Consider the following 26,878-nt stretch of genomic DNA (forward strand, 5'->3'; position numbering starts at 1 on the left):
CAAGAGTCTTAAAGTGCTCCTTTTTCCTTATATGGAAAAGCTTTTAGGATTGGCTTATATACTTCTCCACAACTACCCATTGTGAATATAAGACACTTCGCCACAAGGCATCAACTTCATAGACCCAGTGGATTAATTTAGTTCAATTAAGAAAAAAGCAGCAACAAGCAAGTCTAATTATATAATTTTTTTAATGGTAAATACAATTAGGAAAAATACAATTAGATGAAAAAAATCACTCAAAATGAATCATAACTGAACAAGTCTTCGATAGTAACAATAGTTACTAAATTTATGCTAATTTCTCAGTCTTTATAAAAGTTCTAAAAACAATTTAAAGAAAACAAGCACAAATGCACTGGATTTTTAAACTATATTTATTTGTACAAAGCACATTTGGTAAACAACTTTGCTAGATCATATCAATACCATAAGATATTGATATATAATAATATGATACTTTATCTTTAAAAACTCTAGTCATCCAATTTAATATTTTCATATCATGACGTGTTTAATCATTGCTTCATGCTCCCATCTTTGTAAGTATTGAGGAAAGATTCTAATAATTTTTGAAATGTTATTTTTTTACACAACCTTTCAAGTAAAGAGTACAATAAAATTCCCTGCAATTAACTTGTAATGTCTAAGACTTGAAGGGAATTGCAAACCTCACACGGTCAGCAGTCATGAATAAGACAAATATATCAATTAAAAGGTAAGAAATGTCACATAACTCAGGCTATAAATGAGTCACATTTCTCTGTTCCACAAGTGAGGTAGCCTTCAGACAATTCTCACCTGGATAATCCTATTTCATCTTTCAATGTGGTTATACAAGCTTCTAACTTTAAAACTGAAAAGAGTATTTTGAAAGAAATATTTACTTTTGTGGTTATATACAGTGCATCAATTAAACTGGAACAATTCTATTCACCACAAAACAATTGTTTGGATGAACAGTAACTGCAAAACATTTGGATTTTATTAGTTTTTAAAAAATATTTTATACAAAAAATACTTCAAAATTGTGTAGAGTTGTGAATTGAATTGAATACAACAACATTTCCCATCAGCTGAAGCCTAGCTGTGTATTTACACAAAGTTTTCCCCACATGGAAAAGGTTAGGAATCATCACTATTCAACAGAAATTGACTGGCCATTTGTGTTGTCATCAGGGATAATTATCATCAGACATAGCTAAACAATGTAGTACTACATTATATCCAAACAGACTTTTAAATCTTGCTGGAAGTTCCATGCAATTCCAGTTGAAGTAGTCCATTTGTGAGTACCACTACTTTGAAATCTTGCTGCACATTGATTCTTTTTAAATACAGTAATTGCTGTTACATCAAAAACTATGTTTCCCTTATGGAATCTTGTAATGCTAATTAAACAAAATTCAACTGTAAAACAAACCATCATCTTTCCCTGGACAACCATCATATAGTACACTGAACATTCCCTCTGACTGAAGGATATTCTTTAAGAACAGATCTTCTGTTTTTGCTGAAACTTGTAAAACTAAAATAATGTAGTTATAATAGTGTTTTAAAAAACTAATATCACAAAAAGTACACAAAAATGGAGTGACAAATAAATATAAAAATCATAACAGACCAATTCTGGAAACAAGTGAAGCAGCAGCTTGATGTTTTAGGAAGTAACTGGCATGCATTCTCTAATAGTTTCCTCTTTTCATGTAGTCAATTTTTCAGGGTATATATTCTCTGAAAATTTTAGCAACCAGATGATATTTATATGTATAGTGAAGAGTTATTTTACAAATAGAACATTTTGAATTTAAAATCAGGAATTTAATAAAAGGACTTTACAAATTAACAAAAAGCCATATAATCTATTTCTGTAAGACTTTACATTCTTCCACTTAGGAATGCTCTAAAACTTCTCCAAATGATAGCTTTGTATCACCAAGGAAGAAAGATGTTAAATTCATGAAGGGGGAAAATAAGCACACAGCACCTTGTACTTCTCTTCATCCAATCATAACCAGGCTGCCAGATCAAAGTTCAGGGAAACGGCTGGGGTCCTCAGTATAGTCTCTTGGAATATTGAAGATTGAGTCATCAAACCCATCATAACGGAATTCCTGAAATGTCACAGTGGCAGTGATGGTTGGAAACACAGGTATGTCTGGACAAAAACAAAGCAGATTAGTTCACATTGATCATCTGTAAGTAAAATTGTTCGATCCAAATTCAGATTTGTTATAAGAGCATAAGACATAGAACATAGAACAGTACAGCACAGTACAGGCCCTTCATCCCACAATGTTGTGCCGACCCTCAGACCCTGCCTCCCATATAACCCCCCCACCTTAAATTCCTCCATATACCTGTCTAGTAGTCTCTTAAATTTCACTAGTGTATCTGCCTCCACTACTGACTCAGGCAGTGCATTCCACGCACCAACCACTCTCTGAGTAAAAAACCTTCCTCTAATATCCCCCTTGAACTTCCCACTCCTTACCTTAAAGCCACGTCCTCTTGTATTGAGCAGTGGTGCCCTGGGGAAGAGGCGCTGGCTATCCACTCTATCTATTCCTCTTATTATCTTGTACACCTCTATCATGTCTTCTCTTATCCTCCTTCTCTCCAAAGCGTAAAGCCCTAGCTCCCTTAATCTCTGATCATAATCCATACTCTCTAAACCAGGCAGCATCCTGGTAAATCTCCTGTGTACCCTTTTCAATGCTTCCACATCCTTCCTATAGTGAGGTGATCAGAACTGGACACAGAACTCCAAGTGTAACCTAACCAGAGTTTAAGGAGCTGCATCATTACCTCGTGACTCTTAAACTCTATCCCTCGACTTATGAAAGCTAACACCCCATAAGCTTTCTTAACTACCCTATCCACCTGTGAGGCAACCTTCAGGGATCTGTGGAAATGTATCCCCAGATCCCTCTGCTCCTCCACACTACCAAGTATCCTGCCATTTACTTTGTACTCTGCCTTGGAGTTTGTCCTTCCAAAGTGTACCACCTCACACTTCTCTGGGTTGAACTCCATCTGCCACTTCTCAGCCCACTTCTGCATCCTATCAATGTCTTTCTGCAATCTTCGACAATCCTCTACACTATCCACAACAGCACCAACCTTTGTGTCGTCTGCAAACTTGCCAACCCACCCTTCTACACCCACATCCAGGTCGTTAATAAAAATCACGAAAAGTAGAGGTCCCAGAACAGATCCTTGTGGGACACCACTAGTCACAACCCTCAAGTCTGAATGTACTCCCTCCACCACGACCCTCTGCCTTCTGCAGGCAAGCCAATTCTGAATCCACCTGGCCAAACTTCCCTGGATCCCATGCCTTCTTTCTGAATAAGCCTACCATGTGGAACCTTGTCAAATGCCTTACTAAAATCCATATAGATCATATCCACTGCACTACCCTCATCTATATGCCTGGTCACCTCCTCAAAGAACTCTATCAGGCTTGTTAGACACGATCTGCCCTTCACAAAGCCATGCTGAATGTCCCTGATCAGACCATGATTCTCTAAGGGTCCATAGATCCTATTTCTAAGAATCTTTTCCAACAGCTTTCCCACCACAGATGTAAGGCTCACTGGTCTATAATTACCCGGACTATCCCTACTACCTTTTTTGAACAAGGGGACAACATTCGCCTTCCTCCAATTCTCTGGTACCATTCCAGTGGACAACGAGGACAAAGATCCTAGCCAGAGGTTTAGCAATCTCTTCCCTTGCCTCGTGGAGCAGCCTGGGGAATATTCCGTCAGGCCCCGGGGACTTATCCATCCTAATGTACTTTAACAACTCCAACACCTCCTCTCCCTTAATATCAACATGCTCCAGAACATCAACCTCACTCATATTGTCCTCATCGTCAAGTTCCCTTTCATTGGTGAATACCGAAGAGAAGTATTCATTGAGGACCTCGCTCACTTCCACAGCCTCCAGGCACATCTTCCCACCTTTATCTCTGATCGGTCCTACCTTCACTCCTGTCATCCTTTTTTTTCTTCACATAATTGAAGAATGTCTTGGAGTTTTCCTTTACCCTACTCACCAAGGCCTTCTCATGCCCCTTTCTTACTCTCCTCAGCCCCTTCTGAAGCTCCTTTCTTGCTTCCCTATATTCCTCAATAGACCCATCTGATCCTTGCTTACTAAACCTCATGTATGCTGCCTTCTTCCACCTGACTAGATTTTCCATCTCACTTGTCACCCATGGTTCCTTCACCCTACCATTCTTTATCTTCCTCACCAGGACAAATTTATCCCTAACATCCTGCAAGAGATCTCTAAACATCGACCACATGTCCATAGTACATTTCCCTGCAAAACATCATCCCAATTCACACACGCAAGTTCCAGCCTTATAGCCTCATAATTTGCCCTTCCCAAATTAAAATTTTTCCTGTCCTCTCTGATTCTATCATTTTCCATGATAATGCTAAAGGCCAGGGAGCAGTGGTCACTGTCCCCCAGATGCTCACCCACTGAGAGATCTGTGACCTGACCCGGTTCATTGCCTAATACTAGATCCAGTATGGCATTCCCCCGAGTCGGCCTGTCAACATACTGTGACAGGAATCCATCCTGGACACACTTAACAAACTCTGCCCCATCTAAACCCTTGGAACTAATCAGGTGCCAATCAATATTAGGGAAGTTAAAGTCACCCATGATAACAACCCTGTTAGTTTTGCACCTTTCCAAAATCTGCCTCCCAATCTGCCCCTCGGTATCTCTGCCGCTACCAGGGGGCCTGCAGTATACTCCCAATAGAGTAACTGCTCCCTTCCTGTTCCTGACTTCCACCCATACTGACTCAAAAGAGGATCCTGTTACATTACCCACCCTTTCTGTAGCTGTAATAGTAACTCTGATCAGTAATGCCAACCCTCCTCCCCTTTTCCCCCCTCTCTCCCTTTTAAAGCACTGAAATCCAGGAATATTGAGAATCCATTCCTGCCCTGGTGCCAGCCAAGTCTCTGTAATGGCCACTACATCATAATTCCAAGCTCTCAGTTCATCACCTTTGTTCCTGATGCTTTGAAGTACACGCACTTTAGCCCTTCTACCTTACTACCTTTTCACCCTTTATTCTGCTTCTCTTTCCTCAAAGCCTCTCTATATATTAGATCTGGCTTTACTCCATGCACTTTTTTCATTGCTCTATCTAGAAGAATTAGGCCATTCAGGCTATCAAGTCTGCTCAACCATTTCATCATGGCCGATCTACTTCTCTCTCAACCCATTCTCCTGACTTCTCTCTTTAACTTTCCACACCCCGACTAATCAAAAAACTATCAACCTCTGCCTTAAATACACCCAATGACCTGGCCTCCATAGCTGCCTGTGGCAACAAATTCCACTAATTCTCCACCCTCTGGCTAAAGAAATTCCTGCACCTCCATTCTAAATGGACGTCCCTCTATTCTGAGGTTGTGCTCTCTGATCCTAGCCTCCCCTACCACAGAAAACATCCTCTTCACAGCCACTCGATCAAGGCCTTCAACATTCAATAAGTTTCAATGAGATTCCCCCTCATTTTTCTAAACCTTGGCGAGTACGGCCCAGACCCATCAAACACTCCTCATATGATGATCCTCTCATTCCTGGGATCATTCTTATGAATCTCCTCTGAAATCCTCTTCAATGTCAGCACATCCTTTCTTAGATAAGGGACCCAAAACTGCTCTAAGTGAGGCCTTGCCAGTGCCTTATAAAGCCTCAGCTTTTAGAAGCTTATCATCCTTGCTTTTACAGACATCCCACCCTGCAAAAACTCATTTCAGGGAGGTAGCACCCCTGCCCCCTGCAATCCCATATCCCCCCTACCCCCGGTCGACCTCCAGGGGTGTATGTAATACTTTGTTTAGTGATTTTGTATAATCTGTAAACCAAGTTGGGTATATGCAGAAAATGTGGCATTAAAATATGTACTTATATTATGTTTATTCTATTACAACTTTAAATCTACAGGGTGTTTGGCCTCAACATGTAGGACATCAATCGCATAGCTCCTTAGCAGCTAGCTAGCTAGTTTAAATAACGTTAGCTATGCTAATGAACGAATGACACTTGTTAAACTCACCTCAACACGTCTTTTAGTCTTAACCCACCATGGGCAATAGAAAAGTCACTGTTGCAAACAGTGCAGCGAACAACACTGTCATTATTTTTGAGGTCGACTGTAAAGCCCACCCATGGAGAAAACTGATTGATCTCTCTTCGTGCTAAGTAGACCTATCAGAATGCTCGCTCTCGCCCTCCCTCTTTAAAAAAAAAAAAAAAATCGATTTCTGGGATATTGTATATAATTGCCGGGCATCAGGGAGCCGCTATCAATATGCGGGAGACTCCCAGAACTTCCGGGAGAGGTGGGATGTCTGCTTTTATATTCTAGTCCACTTGAAATGAATGCCAACATTGCATTTGCTTTCCTCACCACCAACCCAACCTGCAAGTTAACTGCATGAGGACTCCCAAGACCGTTTGCACCTCTGAATTTTGAATTTTCTCCCCATTTAGAAATAGTCTGCGGCTTTATTCCTTCTACCAAAGTGCATGACCATACACTTCCTGACACTGCATTCCATCTGCTACTTTTGTCTATTCTCCTAATTCAAGTCCTTCTGCTTTCTCAACACTACCTGCCCCTCCACCTATCTTTGTATCATCCGAAACTTGGCCACAAACCCATCAACTCCATTATCCAAATCATTGACATACAGCTTAAAGTGGTCCCAACATCCACCCCTGCAGAAATCTGCTAGTCACTGGCAGAAAAGGCTCCCTTTATACCTACTCTTTACCTCCTGCCAATCAGCTAATGTTCTGTCCTTGCTGGTATCTTTCCTGCAACACCATGGGCCCTCATGTGCAGCACCTTGTCAAAGGCCTTCTGAAAATCCAAGTAAACATCCACTGGCTCTCCTTTGTTTCTTTTGCCTGTTGTATCCTCAAAGATTTCTAACAGATTTGTCAGGTAACATTTTCCCTCAAGGAAACCATGCTGCGTTTGGCCTATTTTAATCATGTGCCTCCAAGTACCCTGAAACCTCATCATTAACATCAACATAGGAGGGAGGATAAGATGGCGACGCGATGCAGCGCACGCAGCCATTCTGAATGAATATCGATATGTGTAACTAGGGGCCGTGCATCAATCCAGATTTGATGGGGACAGCCGTGAAAGCGCAGAGGAACATCTGGAGCAACTTCTGAAATGCCTGCTTCGCTGCTGCTACTGTGTGATCGAGAATCTCCAGAGACGTAGGCCCCAAATCCTCCGCTTTGTGTATGGCCTGTTGCCGGGGCTGGGGTTGAAACGCTCAGCAGAGATGGTACTCAGCCAGACTCGGAATCGGACTGTGGTTGGATGCTTCCGGGATGCTGCATCAGCAAGTTGGCGGCGCTGGGGGTTTACCGTCTGCGTGAAATGATGGGATGGTCTGTTCTTATCAAATTACGGTATTGCTTTGCACTGTTGTAACTATATGTTATAATTATGTGGTTTTTGTTAGTTTTTAAGTCGGTATGTCGTGTTTCGTGATAGCATTCTGGAAAAACATTTTTATCATTTCTTAATGCATGCATTACTAAATGACAATAAAAGAGGACTGCGTGTCCTCATAATCATAACTCCAACATCTTCCCAGCTACTGAGGTTAGGCTAACTGGCCTACAATTTCTTTTCTTCTGCCTCCCTCCTTTCTTGAAGAGTGGAATGCTATTTGCAATTTTCCAGAGGTTCTTGAAAGATCATTACTAAAAACTCCACAATCGCAAATTGCAGGGTGAATTCTATCATATTATGATCACTGTCTCCTGAGCGTTCTTTTACCTTAAGCTCTCTATCAAACCTGATAAATTCTTTCTCTTGGGATCCAGCACCAACCTGACATTCTCCAATCAACCTTCATATTGAAATTCTCCATCACGATCATAATATCGTCCTTCTGACATTCCTTTTCTATTTCTCATTGTAATTTGTAATCCACACCTTGGGATTATAAATCCAAGGATTTGATTTAATCTTTCACCATCAGAGCCATGCCACCCCCTATCTGCCTGTTCTTTTGATATAACCTGTATCCTCAGATGTTAAGCTCCCAACTACAATCTTCTTTCAGCCATGACTCAGTGATGTCCACATCATACCTGCCAACACTGAACTGTGCAACAAGATCACCCATCCTCTTCTATATACTGCATCCATTCAAATATAACACTTTCAGTCCTGCATTCATCACCCCTTTCAATTTTGCCCCGTTACACTGCATCTCATCCCACTGACTTTTTTCCTATTACTATTCTACGTTATTTCTATTAAAATGTTTATTGTTTCTCAGCTTTCATTTTATACATTTCTTCTGGAACCAAAAGTTTTAGGCCATGTTATATATTTTATTTCAATATATAAAATATTGAAGTGAATTCAATGGAGAAAAGAACTAATTAAAACTGAGCTTTTCCACACCAAATACCATTTAAAATTAGGTGACATTCTCTTGTACCAAAGACTACATTAGTTATAGATTATTCTTAATCAATGAAAGGAAGACTTGCTCTTGAATAAATTCTTAAATTTTATGACATTAGGCAATTCAGTAAGAGTAGAAGTTTGCAGTAAATCATAAACATTGTAGTAAAGATTTAGTCTACAAACAGTAGTAAGGATGTGGTCTACAAATTACAAAACGAGATAGAAAATGCATGTCAAAAGAGCAATGTCACGATAGTCATGGGGGATTTCAATATGCAGGTGGATTAGAAAAATCAGGTTGGTCCTGAATCCTAAGAAGGGAATTTTCTAGAATGCCTACGAGATAGCTTTTTAGAGCAGTTAAAGGCTGAGCCCACTAGGGGATCAGCTACTCTGGACTGGGTGCTGTGCAATAAACTGGAATTGAGTTTAAGGTAAAGGAACCCTTAGGGCCAGTGATCATAATATCATAGCATTCACCCTGCAGATTGAGGGGAAGAAGTTAAAATCAGATGTATCAGTGATACAGTGGAGTAAAGGGAATTGCAGACACATGAGAGGAGAGCTGGCCAAAATTGATTGGAAAGGAATACTAGCAGGGATGACAGCAGAACAGCAATGGCTGGAATTTCTGGGAGCAATTCAGAATATATACTTTGCAAAGTAGTATTCCATACAGGATAACAACCATAGCTGACAAGAGAAGTCAAAGTCAAGATAAAAGCCAAGGAGATGGCATATAATAGAGCAAAAATTAGTGGGAAGTTAGAAGACTAGGAAGATTCAAAAACCAACAGAAGGCAACTAAAAAAGTCATAGAGGAAAAGGGGGAACACCAAGTTAGATTAGCCAATAATATTAGAGGATACCAAAAGATATACAAAGTGTACAAGAGAGGGAAGAGTAGATATTGGACCTCTGGAAGATGATGCTGGAGAGGTAGTAATGAGGACAAGGAAATGGCAGATAAACTAAGTATTTTGCATCAGTCTTCACTGTGGAAGACACTAGCAGTATGCCGGAAGTTCGAGAGTGTCAGGGAACAGAAGCGTGTGAAGTTACCATTACTAGGGAGAAAGCTCTTGGAAGACTGAATGGTCTGAAGGTAGATAAGTCACTTGGACCAGTTGGTCTACACCCCAGGGTTTTGGAAAGAGGTAGCTGAAGGGATTAGAGGCATTTGTAATGATCTTTCAAGAATCCATTGATTTTGGCATGGTTTTAGGTACTGAAAAATTGCAAATGTCACTGCACTCTTCAAGAACGGAAGAGAGGCAGAAGGAAGGAAATTATTCTGACCTCAGTTGGGAAGATGTTGGAGTTGATTGTTAAGGATGTGGTTTTTGGGGTACTTGAAAGCATATGATAAAAAAAGGCATAAGATAAAAAAATGGTTTCTTCAAGAGAAAATCTTGTCTGACAAATCTGTTGGAATTCTTTGAAGAAATAACAAGCAGGATAGACAAAGGAGAATTTGTTGATTTGGATTTTCAGAAGGCCTTTGACAAGATGCCATACATAAGGCTGCTTAACGAGTTAAGAGCCCATGGTGTTACAAGAAAGATGCTAGTATGGATAAAGCAGCGGCTGATTAGCAAGAGGCAAAGAGTGGGAATAAAAGGAGCCTTTTCTGGTTGTCTACCTGTGACTAGTGGTGCTCGACAGGGGTCTGTTTTGGGACCACTTCTTTTTAAGCTGTACATCAATGATTTGGATAATGGAATTGATGGCTTTGTTGCAAAGTTTGTAATTGATATGAAGGCAGGTGGAGGGGCAGGTGGTTTTGAGGAAGTAGAGGGGTTTCTGGCCAGGTTTTGGATGATACAAAGATAGGTGGAGGTACAGACAGTGTTGAGGAAGCAGAAGGACTTGGATTCGGAGAATGGGCAAAGTACCCATGGAGTAGTGTCAGGAAGTGTACAGTCATGCACTTCGGTAGAAGAAATAAAAGCATATATTATTTTTTAAATGAAGAGAAAATTTATAAAAATCTGAGGTGCAGTCAGACTTGGGAAGGCAAATGCAGTGCTAGCATTCATTTCAAGAGGACTAGAGTATTAAGCATGGATGTAACATTGAGGCTTTATAAAGCACAGGTGAGCCCTCACTTGGGAGTTTTCTGAGCAGTTTTGTGCCCCTTAACTAAGAAAAGATGTACTGACACTGGACAGGATTCAAAGGAGGTTCACAAAAATTATTCTGTGAAAGGCTCATCATATGAGGTATATTTTATGGCTCTGGGCCTCTGCTCATGGGAATTCAGAAAAAATGAGGGGCGACCTCATTGAAAACTAACAAATGTTGAAAGGCCTCGCTAGCGTGGATGTGGAGAGGATGTTTCCTATGGTGGGGGAGTCCAAGGCCAGAGGTCACAGCCTCAGAATACAAGGACATCCTTTTAGAATGGGGAGGATGATTTTTTTTTTCCTGTCAGAGTGGTGAATCAGTGGAATTCATTGTCACAGGCAGCTGTGGAGGCCAAGTTATTGGGTATATTTAAGGCAGAGGGTGATGGATTCTGGATTCGTCAGGGCATGAAGGGATACTGGAGGAGATTGGGGCTGAGAGGGGAAATGGATCAGCCGTTATGAAATGGCAGCGCAGACTTGATGGGCTAAATGGCCTAATTCTGCTCCTGTATCTTATGGTCTAAACACAAGATTCTGCAGATAATGGAAATCTACAGCAATACACACACAAAATGCTGAAGGAACTCAGTAAATCAGGCAGCATCTATGGAGGGGAATAAACAATTGACATTTTAGGCCAAGACTCTTCATTGGGACTGGAAAAGAAAGGAGCAGACTCCATAGATGCTGCCTGACCTGAGTTTCTCCACCATTTTGTGTATGTTGCTCAGAATTTTGCAGCAGTCCATTCAGCCTGACAAATTTCAGGTTTTGTTTAATATCTTACACAAGCCTCCTTACTCTGAATAAATTAATCTATTTAATTCATCATAAATAAAAAGTGGAACAAGTTTCATGGCAACATGTCAGCAAGTAGAACAACAGTTATGTATAACATTTCAAGGATGCACCGTCACTTAGCAAAAAAAACTACAGGAGGGACAGTCAACATGTACTAATGAAGAGTCTTAAACACAGACACTGATCATTTCTCTGCCTGACCTGCGTTCCTTCAGCAGATTGTTTTTCTTTGCTCCAGATTGCAGCATCTACAATCACTTGTGTCTGTACTATTTACCTAGCTGTTTGGCAAAATAAAGATGCACCATTGGGCTGTATTTCTCTGACAGAATGGTGTTGATAAACCTTAAATTTCCTTGATATTCTATCATGTGTAAATATTTGTTATATTTACACCATCTCAATGGCAGAAAGTCAAGGAAATTCAGAAACATCCATCATAAGAACTCAAATACTCTAGATCTTTTCAAAAAACATAGCTAGCCCTCTATATTTTTATATTTTGGCAGATGGAACTTGTCATCTTGCATATGACAAGATAGGCAGAACTCAGCATGGTTTCCTTAAAGGAAAATCCTGCCTGACAAACCTATTGCAATTTTTTGAGGAAATTACCAGTAGGCTAGACAAGGGAGATGCAGTGGATGTTGTATATTTGGATTTTCAGAAGGCCTTTGACAAGGTGCCGCACATGAGGCTGCTAAACAAGAGCCCATGGAATTACGAGAAAGTTACATACGTGGATAGGGCGTTGGCTGATTGGCAGGAAACACAGGGGGAATAAAAGGGATCCCATTCTGGTTGGCTGCCGGTTACCAGTGGTGTTCCACAGGGGTCCGTGTTGGGGCCGCTTCTTTTTACATTGTACATCAACGATTTGAATTATGGAATAGATGGCTTTGTGGCTAAGTTTGCTGATGATACAAAGATAGGTGGAGGGGCCGGAAGTGCTGAGGAAACAGAGAGTCTGCAGAGAGACTTGGACAGATTGGGAGAATGGGCAAAGAAGTGGCAAATGGAATACAATGTTGAAAAGTGTATGGTTATGCACTTTGGCAGAAGAAATAAATGGGCAGACTATTATTTAAATGGGGAAAGAATTCAAAGTTCTGAGATGCAATGGGACTTGGGAGTCCTCGTGCAGGATACCCTTAAGGTTAACCTCCAGGTTGAGTCGGTGGTGAAGAAGGCGAATGCAATGTTGGCATTCATTTCTAGAGGAACAGAGTATAGAAGCAGGGATGTGATGTTGAGGCTCTGTAAGGCACTGGTAAGACCTCACTTGGAGTACTGTGTGCAGTTTTGGGCTCCTTATTTAAGGAAGGATGTGCTGACGTTGGAGAGGGTTCAGAGAAAACTCACTAGAATGATTCCGGGAATGAGAGGGTTAACATATGAGGAATGTTTGACCGCTCTTGGACTGTACTCCTTGGAGTTTAGAAGAATGAGGGGAGACGTCATAGAAACATTTCGAATGTTGAAAGGCATGGACAGAGTGAATGTGGCAAAGTTGTTTCCCATGGTGGGGGAGTCTAGTACGAGAGGGCATGACTTAAGGATTGAAGGGCGTCCATTCAGAACAGAGATGTGAAGAAACTTTTTTAGCCAGAGGGTGGTGAATCTGTGGAATATGTTGCCATGGGCAGCAGTCGAAGTCATGTCATTGGGTGTATTTAAGGCAGAGAGTGATAGGTATCTGAGTTGCCAGGGCATCAAAGGTTATGGTGAGAAGGCGGAGAAGTGGGACTAAATGGGAGAATGGATCAGCTCATGATAAAATGGCAGAGCAGACTCGATGGGCTGAATAGCCAACTTCTGCTCCTTTGTCTTATGGTCTTAATACAGACAGGTGAGAGTACAAACCAGGGTAGGACTTGCACAGCAAATGGTAGGACAGTAAGGTGTGTAGTAGAATAAAGGGATATGGAAATACAGATCTATTCTATAATTCCTTAAAAGTAGCATCACAGGTAAATAGGGTCGTAAGGAAAGATTCTGATACATTGCCCTTCATAAACTAAGAGTGTTGAGTACAGTCATTGGAATGTTGAAGTTGTACAAAATGTTGGTGAGGCCAAATTTTGAGTATTGTGCACAGTTCTGGTCACCTACCTTCAGGAAATATATCAATAAGCTTGGAGAGTGCAGAGGAAATTTACAAGGATGTTGCTAAGACTTGAACACCAGAGTTATCAGGAAAGATTGATTAGGTTAGAACTTTATTTCCTGGAGTGTAGGAGAAGGAGGGGAGATCTTCAAGGCATATAAAATTATGTGGAGTATAAATAGGGTAAATGCAAGCTGGTTTTCCCCCTGTGGTTGGGTGAGACTGGAACTAGAGGTCATAGGCTTAAGGATGAAAGGTGAAATATTGAAGGGTAACCTGAGGGAAACTTCTTTACTCAGAGGGTGGTATGATAGTGGAATGAGCTGCCAACCTAAGTAGTTGATACTGGTTTGATTGCAATATTTATGAGAAGTTTGGATAGGTACAAGGCTAAGAGGGCTACAGTCCAGGTGCAGGTAGATGGGACTAGACAGCAAAAGAAAAGGTTGGCATGTACTAGATGGGCTGAAGGGTCTTTGCTGCTTTGTAGTTCTCAGTGACCATTTTCCTCTTAAAAAAAAATACCAGCATGCATGGAGGGATTAGAGAAATTTAATAATTAGTGACAGATGTCATATTGGACAACGGAATCATTTGGGCCAACAGGTTTGAGTTTTTTTTGCAATTAAAAAAAGTGAAGTTCATAATATGGGAGAGAGATTAATAAGACAATGGGATCCTTCCACACAAAGATTTGTAAACTCATGATAAATCAGATGAACAACTGCATAATAGTGGCAGAAATTTAAGGTATTAACAGTGAACATTCAATAATTTAGTCTTAGAAGTATAGCATGCAAGCCGAAGTCTTTTTATTGCTTCCTAATGACATTTAGAACCCAGCAGAGAAATATGAAATAAATATCAAACAACACATTAAAATTAGTGTATCTCATGGTGGGGATGATTTTGGTTGATAAATTTGTTGATTTTGTCATTTCAAATCTTATGCCACTTTATCAATTATGAAGCACATGCACCAAGTACTAAAGGAAGTTACACCTGAAGAATCCAAACACCTGCTTTGTTTATTCACTAAACTAGCAATTCCTTTACATCATCAAGGCTGCTTACCTAATTTAACAGGAAATCCTGGTGGAAGTTTCATCTGAACAAATTCTCTGAGTTTATTAAAGTGCTTGAAGGGTGCTATGACTTCTAAAACATTCAGTAATCTATCAGTAAGAGACAAAAACAATGAAAAAATTAGGCAATATGAATCAATTTAGCTCTAAAATAACAGAAAAGACACAGAATCAACTCATAAGTTGCTTCTGTGAGATGGATAAGCAAATTTTGATACTGGGTGCCGATATCTACATAGAACACCTTATAAACAATGGATAAGCTCACTTAAAATACATACTTCTAAAATCATATGATTATTAAAGTTTTGGTACAGAAATCTCAAGAGAGGAATGGAATAGGAAAATTGCACAATTTTCCTGCAAAAGAAAAATTTATTAAAAAACTGCAATATGTGGAAAGTCATTAAGCAAAACAAAGGCTTTGTAGAAAATTATAAACTACGCAATTTTCTAAACAAATACTTTCAGTTACAAATACACAAGTTGTATATTTGCATCATATTTCCAGCTAGTACACATCCATACAAAGCTACTCACGAGTCAATGCCCAGAGGAAACTCTTGGCTCATGGCTATTGTGGCTTTGAATGTCTTTTTGCTCTCTTTGCAGACTAGTTCTCTTCCAAGATGTGGAGCCCTAGGTGAAAATTGAACTTACATTTATTAATCAGTTGTGACAGCATAATTACAACATTTTCCCATGCCAAATTCAAGTGACCATAACATTGTCAGACATCCCACCCTGCAAAAACTCATTTCAGAGAGGTAGCACCCCTGCCACCACATATCCCCTCCCCCCCAGGTCAGTTGACCTCCAAGAGTGTATGTAATACTTTGTTTAGTGATTTTGTCTAATCTGTAAACCAAGTTGGGTACATGCAGAAAATGTGACATTAAAATATGTACTTATATTATACATTATCATGTTTATTCTATTACAACTTTAAGCAAGTCTACAGGGAGTTTGGTCTCATCACGTAGGTCATCAATAGTGTAGCTCCTTAGCAGCCAGCCAGCTAGTTTAAATAACGTTAGCTTATGCTAATGAACAAATGACACCTGTTAAACTCACCTCAACATGTCTTTTACAGTCTTAACCCATCACAGGCAATAGAAAAGTCACTGTTGCAAACAGTGCAGCGAGCAACATTGTCATTATTTGTGAGGTCGACCGTAAAGTCCGTCCACAGAGAAAACTGATAGGTCTGCTTAGCAGGGGTCCCCAACCTTTTTTGCACCGCAGACTGGTTTAATATTGACAATATTCTTGCGGACCGGCTGACGGGGGTGGGGGGGGGGGTGTTAATCCCCACCGGAATATAGATGGTAAGTCAACTATAAGTCATTTATAGGTGGCTAATACACTCAATTTCATTTCTAAAGGGGTTTATCTAACGGATTTAATATTAGACACACAGCATCTATCTTCCTCACATGAATATAGTGATAAGTCAATAGCATCATAACATTTTAAGTAACGTTTGGATATTAAACACACAGCGCATATTTTCCTCGTATGAACATATAAAATCATTGCAACACACCAATATCACTGAATCAGTGGGAGCCCTGGGCTTAATTCCCTGCAACAAGACGGTCCCATTGAGGGGTGATGGGAGACAGCGATACTCAAAGGGGGTTCCTTATGTCCAGTCTATTTCGCAATTTAGTTTTTGTTGCATTCCTTGTTGAAAACCCCACTTCGCAGAGATATGATGTTGGAAATGGAAGCAACGTTTTCAATGCTTCCGTGGCTATCTCAGGATATTCAGCCTTTACTTTGATCCGGAATACCAGTAGAGATGTTACGTCAAACATACTTTTCAGCCTGTCACTTGCAAGCTCGAGGAGTTGATCTTCTTCCCGCGCTGACATGGATGACGCGTGGGTAATGACCTCGCGTGTGTTCAAGTTCAACAGTGCATGACAGAGAATGAGGAAAGGTGCAGCTGACTCATATTGTTTCATATCGCCAAATCATATTGTTTCCTCAGTTGGGGACCACTCTTAGCACGAAGAGAGACCAAGCAGAATGCTCGCTCTCCCTCTCAAAAAAAAAAATCAATTTCTGAGATATTGTATATAATTTCCGGGTGTCAGGGTGCCACTATCAATATGCGGGAGACTCCCGGAACTTCCGGGAGAGGTGGGATGTCTGCATTGTTGAGAAGTGAAATGCATTTTTCCAGGATTCTAAAGTTGCTTTGGAAAATAGTGGCAGAAACCTGATTTGTTAAAACAATGTGAATACACAAGTAAGTTTAGTGACTGCCCCAGATCACCACTGCTTGAAATCTTTGCTTCTCCATGGCTACATGGAATATTCAGTGTCAGAAGGAAAAATACTATGGACTGATGAACATTCAGGTCTTTAGAAATGCTTTTGTAGCCTTTTCCAGCTTCATGCATCTTTACAATTCCTTTTCTAAAGTTCTCTGAAAGTTGTTTTGATCGAGGCATGGGGCACATAAACAGATCTTTCTTGATAAGAGCAGGCCCTGTCAGTAACTTGACTGTGTCTTTTTTTAAAAATATAGGGCAGGGTACCTCTACAACCCACATCTTCAATCTCATCTCATTGACTGGAACACCTGATGCCAAATAGCTTTTGTAGAAGGCATCATCCCAGAGGTTCACATACTTTTTTGAACCTAGACTGATTGTTTAAATGATGTACTCAGTATTGACGAGAAGTACAATTGTTTGTGTGTTATTAGCTTAGGCAGATTGCGTTTGTCTATTATCGTGAATAGATGAAGATCAAACCACATTCTATGAGTAATTAATGCAGAAAACAGGTAATTGTAAGAGGCTCTCAAACTTTCTTGCAACTGTATTCTTCAGTAAATATTTTTAATCCTTTAACCAGTTTTAAAACTTACCTGATGCCCTTGATGTATTGTATGAAAGTGGTATCATGAAAAGTATCAAAAACAGTTCTCCTTGCTAAACATTCCCAAATGTTGAAGAATGCAGGAAGGTCATTGAAGAGTGAAGTCACATCAGTCAGATACAGTCAATTTTATTTAAAATCATTTTAGTGTTGTGACTGACATAGAAATTTGACTAAAATAAACTCAAAACAGGGACTTGCCAAAAAGATGTGGCAGACCTAAACTTGGGAGCTTTGACACCTGAGGATATTGGAAAGGATAAAGAAAATTGCTTAAGGGATACTGGTACGGAAATACAGCAAGTATGGGTTGTTTTTGAGGAGTTGTCCTAATTGCAATGGATTTGAAAAAAACAAGGAGAGAGATGGCACCCAAAGGAAAACCACAACTTAAGGTAGTATGCAAGCTTATGGAAGCAATATTGATGGAGAAGTTGAAAATGAGGAGAATATAAGATACATTTAAGTGATCATAAGTTTCTAAAGTGATCTTTGGCAATTTTGGCAGGAATCTAAGCGATGAAGCAGAATATGCAAGAGTGAGCCAATTGATCTGGTGCATTTGGTCCTTCAGAAGATCTTTGTTTAATAAGCTTGTGTGGCACCTTTAAGTTAGAAAGTATGGGACTGACTTCATGAACCAAGGATTGGTTAATGGAATGAAAATGGCGAGTGAGAATAAATGGCTCAATTGTAGTTTAAGAGATCGTAACCCGAGGATTGGTGTTGCAGTCCCACAGTCCCAATTGTTTCCAATTTATACTGATAACTTGGATTAGAGGACCAAGTATAATATACACAATGCTGCTGATAAAAGAAACCTGCACTGTAGTAAGAACTAAGTTTGCAGCGCAAGAACTTAAGGGGATGTAGAGTGAGTAAATGTGCAAGGACGTGGCAAACTGAATTTAAAATGCAGAAAAGTTGGTATGTCAATCAATGTTGAAGAACAAAGTACATTAATTTTTTAACCAAGTTGAGAGGCCATAACTATTGGTGTTCAAAGGGAACTATGCGGTTTAGTACACAAACCACTGAAAATTATCATGCATGTACAGAATGCATCTATTCAGATAAATGGCATGTTGGTCTTTACTACAAGAGGATTTGAGTACAAGTACAAGAAATCTTACTGCAACTATAGAGGGCGCCAATGATTTTGTTTAGGTATCTTGTCACCCTACCCAGGGATACATTTATGACAGAGAGAATGCAAAGAAAGTTTACCAGATTGATCCTTGAGAAGATCTGCAATTTTTCATTGAACAGTTCACTGAGCAGGAATACGTCAGCTCCACATCTTATGCCACCATACTCCTACTCCAGTTACTGTGTTATGTTATGGTAACATGCATAATGGAACAGCTGAATAATAACAGTAGTGGCTTTTTTTTATGTTGAACCATAAATACTTTTATATTTAAGAGATTGAATTTAATTCATATTGTTGACACAAAACAAAAATCTTTAAAACTTGCTATAATTTATCTACCAATATAAGTCTATTGCCTAGTACACATTGAACAGGAGAGAAAGAGTGCCTTTGTTAAGATATGGAAATTAAAATCAAAGAGCAATTGAAGTATTGTTCCATGATGAAAACAAGTTACATTGCTGCAATTCCAAAGTACTTACTTTCCAGATTCAGCTGAGATGTATTCTTCCCAAGTGATTGTGTTGGCAGGGGGAGCACTGAGTGACTGTCTTCGAACAGGCTGAATATGGAAAAATGTAATTTATCAGGTTTAAACTTGTCAATCTAGAATTTCAGAATGATTACAACGTGGGAGTTTTAAGTCTATAATGGTGCAATGCAAGAGCAATCTAGTTTCTCTCTTCTCTACTAGCTCCCCGTAGCTTTGAAAATTATTTCCTTTCCAATATTTTCCCACTCCCTTTTGAACATTATAATTGATCTGTTTCCACAATTATCCCTGCTAATGCATCCCAGACTGAATCACCTGCTGTGCAAATTCACTTTTCCCTCGATATTCCCAATTTGTTTTTTTTGTCAAATCACTTTCACTCTATGTCCTTTAATGCAACACAAATGGGAACAAGTTCTCATCTTATTCTCTCTCCATTCATTCAATACTACTCCCTCTTGGGTATGATTGCAACCTCTTCAGTTCCAGGGAGAACAACTTAAGTGTCTATCTGGGTAAATAAATCCCTGGAATGATTTTGATAAACCTCAGCAAATTAACTAATGCATACTCAAATGCAGCAAGACTAGACAGTTCAGACTTCAACTGACATATGGCAAGTGTCAGAGATATATCAAAAAGATTATCACCTTCCAAAGGATAGACTAACAATCTGCATCTAATAGTGCCAATTTACCCATTATCAACATCCTGGGAGGTCACTGTTGACACAAAGCTCAACTGAACTAATATAGAGTAAGAGTCATGCAGCAAAGCAAAAGGCCCTTTAGCCCAATTGGTCCAAAGGAACCAAGATGCCCATCCAAGCTAGACAAATATTATTCTAAAACTTTCCTTTCCATGCACTGATCCAACAGTCTATTAGAAGTTGTTATTGTACTTGCCTCAACCACTTACTCTTCAGTTCATTCCATGTATGTACCAGCCTCTGCGTAAAAGAAGCTGCTCATCAAGTTATTCTTCAATCTTCTCCCTCTAATACTCAATTCCCCAACACTGGGGAAAAGACAGCGTATATTTGTTTATGTTTGTCCCTCATGATTTTACAAGACCACCCCATAGTCCCCTGCACTCCAAGGAAAAAAAAGTCTTACCTTGTCCCAACTCTCCCTAAAACTTAATCCCTCCATTCATGACAATATCTTTGTAAATTTCAGATGTTGTTTATTTCAGATTTCCAGTTTATTAACATTTTCCTGTAGTCAGGTGATCAAATGTAAACAATACTTCAAATGTAACCTCCCAACCTCTACGCACAGTACTCTGACTGATGAAAGCCAGTGTGCCTAAAGTTTTGTTCACCACCCTGTCTACTTGTGACTCCACTTCCAAGGAACGATGCACCTCAAAAATCCAAGGTCTCTCTGTTCTACAATACTCCCCTGGGACCTATTTACTATTTATTGTGAAAGCCCTGCCTTGATTTGACTTTTCAAAATTCAATATTTTTCACCTCTCTGCATTAAATTTCATTTGCTATTTCCTCGGCCCCTTTACCCAACTGCTCAAGATCCCATAGTAATCTTTGATAAATGTCTTCACTGTCAACACCTGTTTTATAAATACATTGGCTGTAAGAAAGATGAAAGGCTGGGTTCCGTGCATGTGACTCATCTTCTGACAAGCCAAAACCTTTCCATGTACAAGAACATTTAAGAGACTGATGGAACAATAATATACCCACATCTTTTTAAATGGACAGAAAGGGTATATATATTTTGCAATTTTCCATTCCTCAGAAACTATCCCAGAAGCTTTAGAGGAAGAAAAATTATAGCCAGAGCAAGGTGACTTGTCCATTTTGTGTAACTAAACTATTTATCACTATCTCCACCAATTTTCAACCCATCCTGAATCTCAATTAAATCTTACTTTGTTGAAATAATTCATGTAGTATTGGTCTTGCCCTCTGCCATTAATACTTATTTACTTTTCAGTTTTTGATCAGCTCCAGTTATCCTCTTACAACCATTTTCCTGTTCATGTAGAGAATTCCCACAAACATCAGGCTCCTTGGTTCCCAAGTTTAGAGATTTTAATATTTGTTCTCAAAATTAACTAAAGGCATGCTGACATTGCTGCTAATGCAAGATTTTAATGCCCAGTACAATTTGTGGCAGATACAGGTGAGCTATCCTTTTGAATTAGAAACTCAAGGGTCATTGTCCTAAAATGTCAAATCTACTTCTCACTCCATAAATATGCCTGAGCCACAAAGTATTAACATAATTTTCTATTATTTCAGATTTCCAGCACCACAGTATCATTTAAGTTTTAACATGACTCCTGTTAATGACTAAAGATTTACTGCATAGTTGTTTTGAACCATTTTAAATACTTTTCCACTCAAAAGTTTCGCCACAGACTTCCATTCAAAGTCAGTTGAAATTGGCTCACAGATGAACATTTACTCTTTGATAAATGATCTGCAGATGTTCTTTATTTCCTCTGCCATATGTTGACCTTGGACACTTTAGCACCAACATAAATATTAAGCTATTTAGAATTCAAATATTATTCTATTAAATTTTAGCTTCATTAGACCTACCAATAAGTTCTTTCTTAAACAAAACTCAATTTACAATCAAATCACCAAATGAGCAACAATTTTTAAGCATAAAGGAAAGAAACATCAAATCAATTTGCTGAGACACAAGAGATTCTGTAGATGCTAGAAATCCAGAGTAACACACACAAAATGCTGGAGGAACTTAGCAGGTCAGGTAGCATCTAAGGACGGAAATAAACAATTGACATTTCGGGCTGAGACCCAACTATTTCTGTCCATAAATGCTGCCTGAGTTGCTGAGTTCCTCCAGTGTTTTGCATATTTATAAATCAATTTGCTAAGTCCTGTTTCAGACATTACGTTTGGAATTTTGGATCTATAAGCTACGTAACTAAAAGAATTGCTGAGCATATCATGCATCAGATTAAGTTAAGAACAAAAAAGCTGAGTGGGCCAACTATATGCCCGTAAAAAAAAAGTTAATAATGAAGTCTGCCATGATCAATTTAAAACTGAAACTTAATCGCTAACCTAAACTTTCAAAATTTAACCTTATTTACAATCAATGGACAAATGGAATATCAACGTGTGCATTCTTACATTCTTATAACACTGAATGGTGAAGAATGTTTTCTCAATTAGATTACTGTCTGAAAAGATGCAGAGAATAGCTATAGTACAAAGACTTTGCATCTTGATGGTGAATCACTTAACATAACCATATCATGGCTGCTAAAGTGTACAGTTCAGAAATAGAAACCTGATTTTGTGCTTAACAGGATTTCAAATACATTAAAGATACTTAGACTATATAGAATAGAGAAAGGAATCAAAACTGCTGTTCTGGTCAGAAGTAGACAAGATGAACACTTGACAACATGTTGATGCCACTGTGAATTCAAAATATGGACTTCAATTTAGAACAATTGCGCTCAATTTAAAGCTCGAGGAATTTGCTATTATTTATCTCTGAGCTGTATGCAACTTAAGCTTTATAATGTACAGGTCAGCTCAATCAAACAGCTGCAGAAATGTGAAAAAGACTGTTCGCTTTGCTTCCATTCTTCTCTCCACCTCATCCCCCCCACCACAAACTACTTCAGTTCTCTACATTAACCTCTTCTTGCAGATGTTGCTAAGTTAAATTGGAATTTCAAGCTACAAACCATCTACAGATATGATCCCAAACTATGCCTCCACCTTCCAATTCTTACTAACTTCTATTTATTATCTCATTAAGAATTAAAGATCGTAACGTATTATTTTGCTACCTATTCCCTCACCAGGATATTTTTGTACATACTTTTGGATAACACATTAAAGTAAGGCTCATCTGCTTTCGCACGTGGATGTACTCGCTCCTATGACACTAATCCACTGTCTTGTCTGCCTAGTGCGCTTCAGGATGCACACATCTAGTTCTTGGCATGCTGATAGGCAGCATCTAATGCATACAGACATTCCAGAAAGAACATTCATTTTTAGTTCACTCGTACTAATGAGGTGTGATGGGATTTCATTCACATATAATTATGTGGAATAAAAAGATTGGTGATGATGAGGGAAGCCACAAGATCTTTTTCAACACATTGACAAGATTTCAAGTAATACATTGCCAGAAATATTTTAAAACAAATTCCTTACAATAAAAAGAATTTTTGTATCAGATACATGACCTTAGCTTTGATGTGATTTAACTATAACTATTTCTGAACATTATTTGTAAAGTAATGGAATACAAATCAGCGGGTATATTTATGAATATCATCATGCACTGTTACTCCATATAATTCACAGTAAAGAAAATTATCAAATGTCCCTTAAAATTCCAAACCCTACAGTGCTCCTACTTACCCCTCAAAACAAAACCCCAGAATAGAATAAAACTTACCTCAAAATTTTGCTCCATTAAGTTTCCTCCTTTGCTCAGACTTTCCATGATAGCCTTATTTCTTAGAATATCCTCTTCGCTAAGGTGCTCACGCCGTTTTCGGGATTCCAAAACAAGCCCATTTACAGAATAAAAGTCTGCCAAGAAGTTCCCAACTCGCTCCTAGAGAATATTTTCCCCAAAATTAGTCAGTGACCTTATTTGTGTACAGTTCATATTAGCCAAGTCTTTTTTGCATACACATACTAATACAGCACAGTAAAAGGGCCTTTGTTCCATGACATCTGTACCAAGCATAATGCAAAGTTAAGCTAATCCATTCTACCTGAATGATTCATACCCTTCTACCCCCTGCATATTCATGTGCCTATCTACAAGTCTCTTGAAAACCACTATTTTAACTGCCTGCACTACTACTCCTGGCAGTGTAGTCCAGGCAACAGCCACTCTCAGGTGTAAAAAAAAACTTGCTCTGCACATCCCATTTAAACTTTCCCTGTTTCACCTTAAAGCCAAGACCTCTAGTACTCAATCCTGGGAAAGTGATTAACAGGCTATGCTTCTCAGAAGCTTATAAAATTTATTAGGTTTCCCCCATCTCCAATGCTTCAGAGAATCTTAATCTTTAGAAAATAGTAACTAGTAAGCTTCTATTCTTATACTTGCAGGCAAAAATGTAAAAAGCTTCACACTTGTTCTTGTCCAATTAAAAAGCAATCAGTTTTAAAATTTTCATTCTAGTCTACAAGCAATCATGAAAATATCTTTTCCTAGATGTAATCTCTTTCAGCACAAGAATCTCAGTTTCTTCAATTCCAGCCTATTTTCTCTTTAACAGCCAAATCACTAAACTGTGGATGAAATTCCTTCTCTTGCTTCCTTTGTGACCTTTCTTAAGTTATCGCTGAAGAACTTTATAGCTTTTTTTAAAATTAAGAATTCTGCACAAATGCAAGATTTTGCTAGACCAATGTCTTTTATTATGTGGAGGGCAGGATCCTATCACGGTACTGTATGCTTCAAATCACAAACTGCAGAATAATAAAGGTCAAGACAACAGTACAGAGATAAATGGCAGAAATGGACAGGTAGGTGGATACAACACAGAAAGAACACTTTTGGGGGAGAAGGGCAATTATACAAAATTTAAGGTAGGAAATAGGGTCACACAAGGATCAGAATTTATATCAATATGCAAATAAAAATTATTTAAGTGGGAGGAATAATCTACAAACGTTTGTACATGAAATGTAACATTACAGAGATACATTAATAAAACTGTAAAATGAGCAAATAATTTGTATTGGATTTCTACAAGATTTTCCAACATTATTTTGAAAAGTAAAACTGAGAATCTGTTACTTGGATAAAAATATTGAGCAGCAAAGAAATTCTAAAGTACAAGACAATCTAAGATCACAAATACATAACTCATTTCAATGCAGATAAATAGGCAAAAATAAAGCAAATTAGGGCTTACTTTTTAAACACAAAATTGCCAAACTTACATTATGTATAAGCAAGGAGTACCATGTACGTACATTTCTCCTCTGTATATGGTCAAAGGCAAGGGAAAGGGAAATGAATTAGGTTACCCAAGAAGTGTTAGGCCATACCCAGCAGGAAACTGATCAGGCACAATCTCTTCACTTGAAAGGAGAAGGCCATGTCTCTAGTCTATGTGCCCTTCAACTGGTTACCAAATGATTAAAAAAGGGGTGCAGGAAAAAAAAACTTATATGCAATGAAGCAAGAAAATGGGAACCTCTACTACAAGTAGTTGTTGAGAAGAGTACTTCAGCCAGTCAGATGCTAAAGGACAGGAAGAGGTTTAAATGGTATGCTGAAGCAATGACACCAACACGGATGATGCCAACAGACTCAATGTACTAATTAGAGAGGCTGGCTCTGTTATAGGAATCAAACTGGACCCCTGCAGGCTGTGTTAGAACAAAGAACCCTATGGAAAATCCTGGCAATTCTGAAAAATGTTTCTCACCCCCGCATGCCACCTTGGCTGAACAGAGGAGCACTTTTAGTAATAGACTAAGACAACTGGTGGCTCTGAAGAGCACTATATGAGGTCATTCTTGCCCTCGGCCATTAGGCTCTATAATGAATCAACATATAGCTGGGAAGTAATGACCCCCTCCTGTTAGACTGTTCGAGGTAACATTTTTTATTCTTTCTTACTTCTCTTCCAATATTTGTACATTTGTATATCTGTGCACTTGTAACGCTACCGTCACACTGCAATTACCTTTGGGATGAATACAGTATCTATTTATATCTGTACAGAGTGGGTTAAATGATCTAATGCTCATTGAAATATCCAGCTTTGATCCAATATAAAATTGAATATATTGGAAAGCTTTATTTATATACCACAGAGCTTATTTAGTTAAAAGGTCACAACACAAAAACCATCACACCGTTTTATCTTCTCGGAAAAGCCAGCCAGTCTGTGCTCGTGCAAAGGTAATCGACTTTGTAGATAATGTTGCTGAGTAAATATCACTGCTCATCAAGATATCCACCTCTTCTTCAGTTTCCATCTCTGATTCCTGAAATAAAACCATAAGAAAGGAACTAGAATTATTGTTCACTCAATTAATCTGCTAAAGATAAAGTATGTTCATGTAGTATTAAGATTCCAATTCTCTATGTGCACTGAAAAAGTAACTTATTTACAGCATAAATGAACAGCTAGTCATATTTGACAGCTGTACAAATTATTTAAAATTATTTCATTTTCTGGACCCTGAGCTTCCAATTACTTATCATTAATTCACTACTCATTTCCACTCTGACCCTTCTTTCCATGGATTCTTGCACTATTACAATGAGGCTAAATACAAGTTTGAGGTACAATACCTCATCTTCAGTATAGGCACACTGCAGTTTCTGACTCAATACTAGGAGGGGTTATTGATAAGTTTGTGGCCTAAGGTAGGAGGAGTCAATTTTAGAAAACCTAGCACATTTTTCAACATAGTCCCCTCCAACATTTACACACTTAGTCCAGCGGTCGTGGAGCATACGGATCTTGGACCTCCAGAAAGTGTCTACAGCAGGGGTGATTGATAAATTTGTGACCTAAGGCGGAAGGAGATGAGTCTCATAACATGCACATGCAGTTCAACTCTGAGTGATTATGCAGAAAGTTTGAAGTAATAACTCATCAGGGGTGATTGATAAGTTCGTGGCCGAAGGTAGAAGGAGATAAGTTATTAACTTCAAACTTCCTGCATAATCACTCAAAGAGCTGAACTGCATGTGCATGTAAGAAGAGTTGTACAACTC

General features: G+C 38.9%; 1 protein-coding gene across 1 annotated transcript in view; it reads right to left on the reverse strand.

The window, feature by feature from the left end:
- Positions 1-202: 202 nt before the first annotated feature.
- ankrd13c (ankyrin repeat domain 13C) overlaps positions 203-26,878 on the reverse strand; it is an 82,161-nt gene continuing 55,485 nt past the window's right edge. The window contains exons 8-13 of the mRNA XM_063064221.1: positions 26,008-26,139; positions 23,576-23,737; positions 19,144-19,223; positions 15,154-15,252; positions 14,603-14,703; positions 203-2,158 (exon numbers count right to left, since the gene is read on the reverse strand). Of these exons, the coding sequence (XP_062920291.1) occupies positions 2,028-2,158; positions 14,603-14,703; positions 15,154-15,252; positions 19,144-19,223; positions 23,576-23,737; positions 26,008-26,139 (705 nt within the window). The 3' untranslated portion in view covers positions 203-2,027. The remainder of the gene's footprint in view (positions 2,159-14,602; positions 14,704-15,153; positions 15,253-19,143; positions 19,224-23,575; positions 23,738-26,007; positions 26,140-26,878) is intronic.

Source organism: Mobula hypostoma, chromosome 12, assembly GCF_963921235.1.
Source record: "Mobula hypostoma chromosome 12, sMobHyp1.1, whole genome shotgun sequence".
NCBI lineage: Eukaryota > Metazoa > Chordata > Chondrichthyes > Myliobatiformes > Myliobatidae > Mobula > Mobula hypostoma.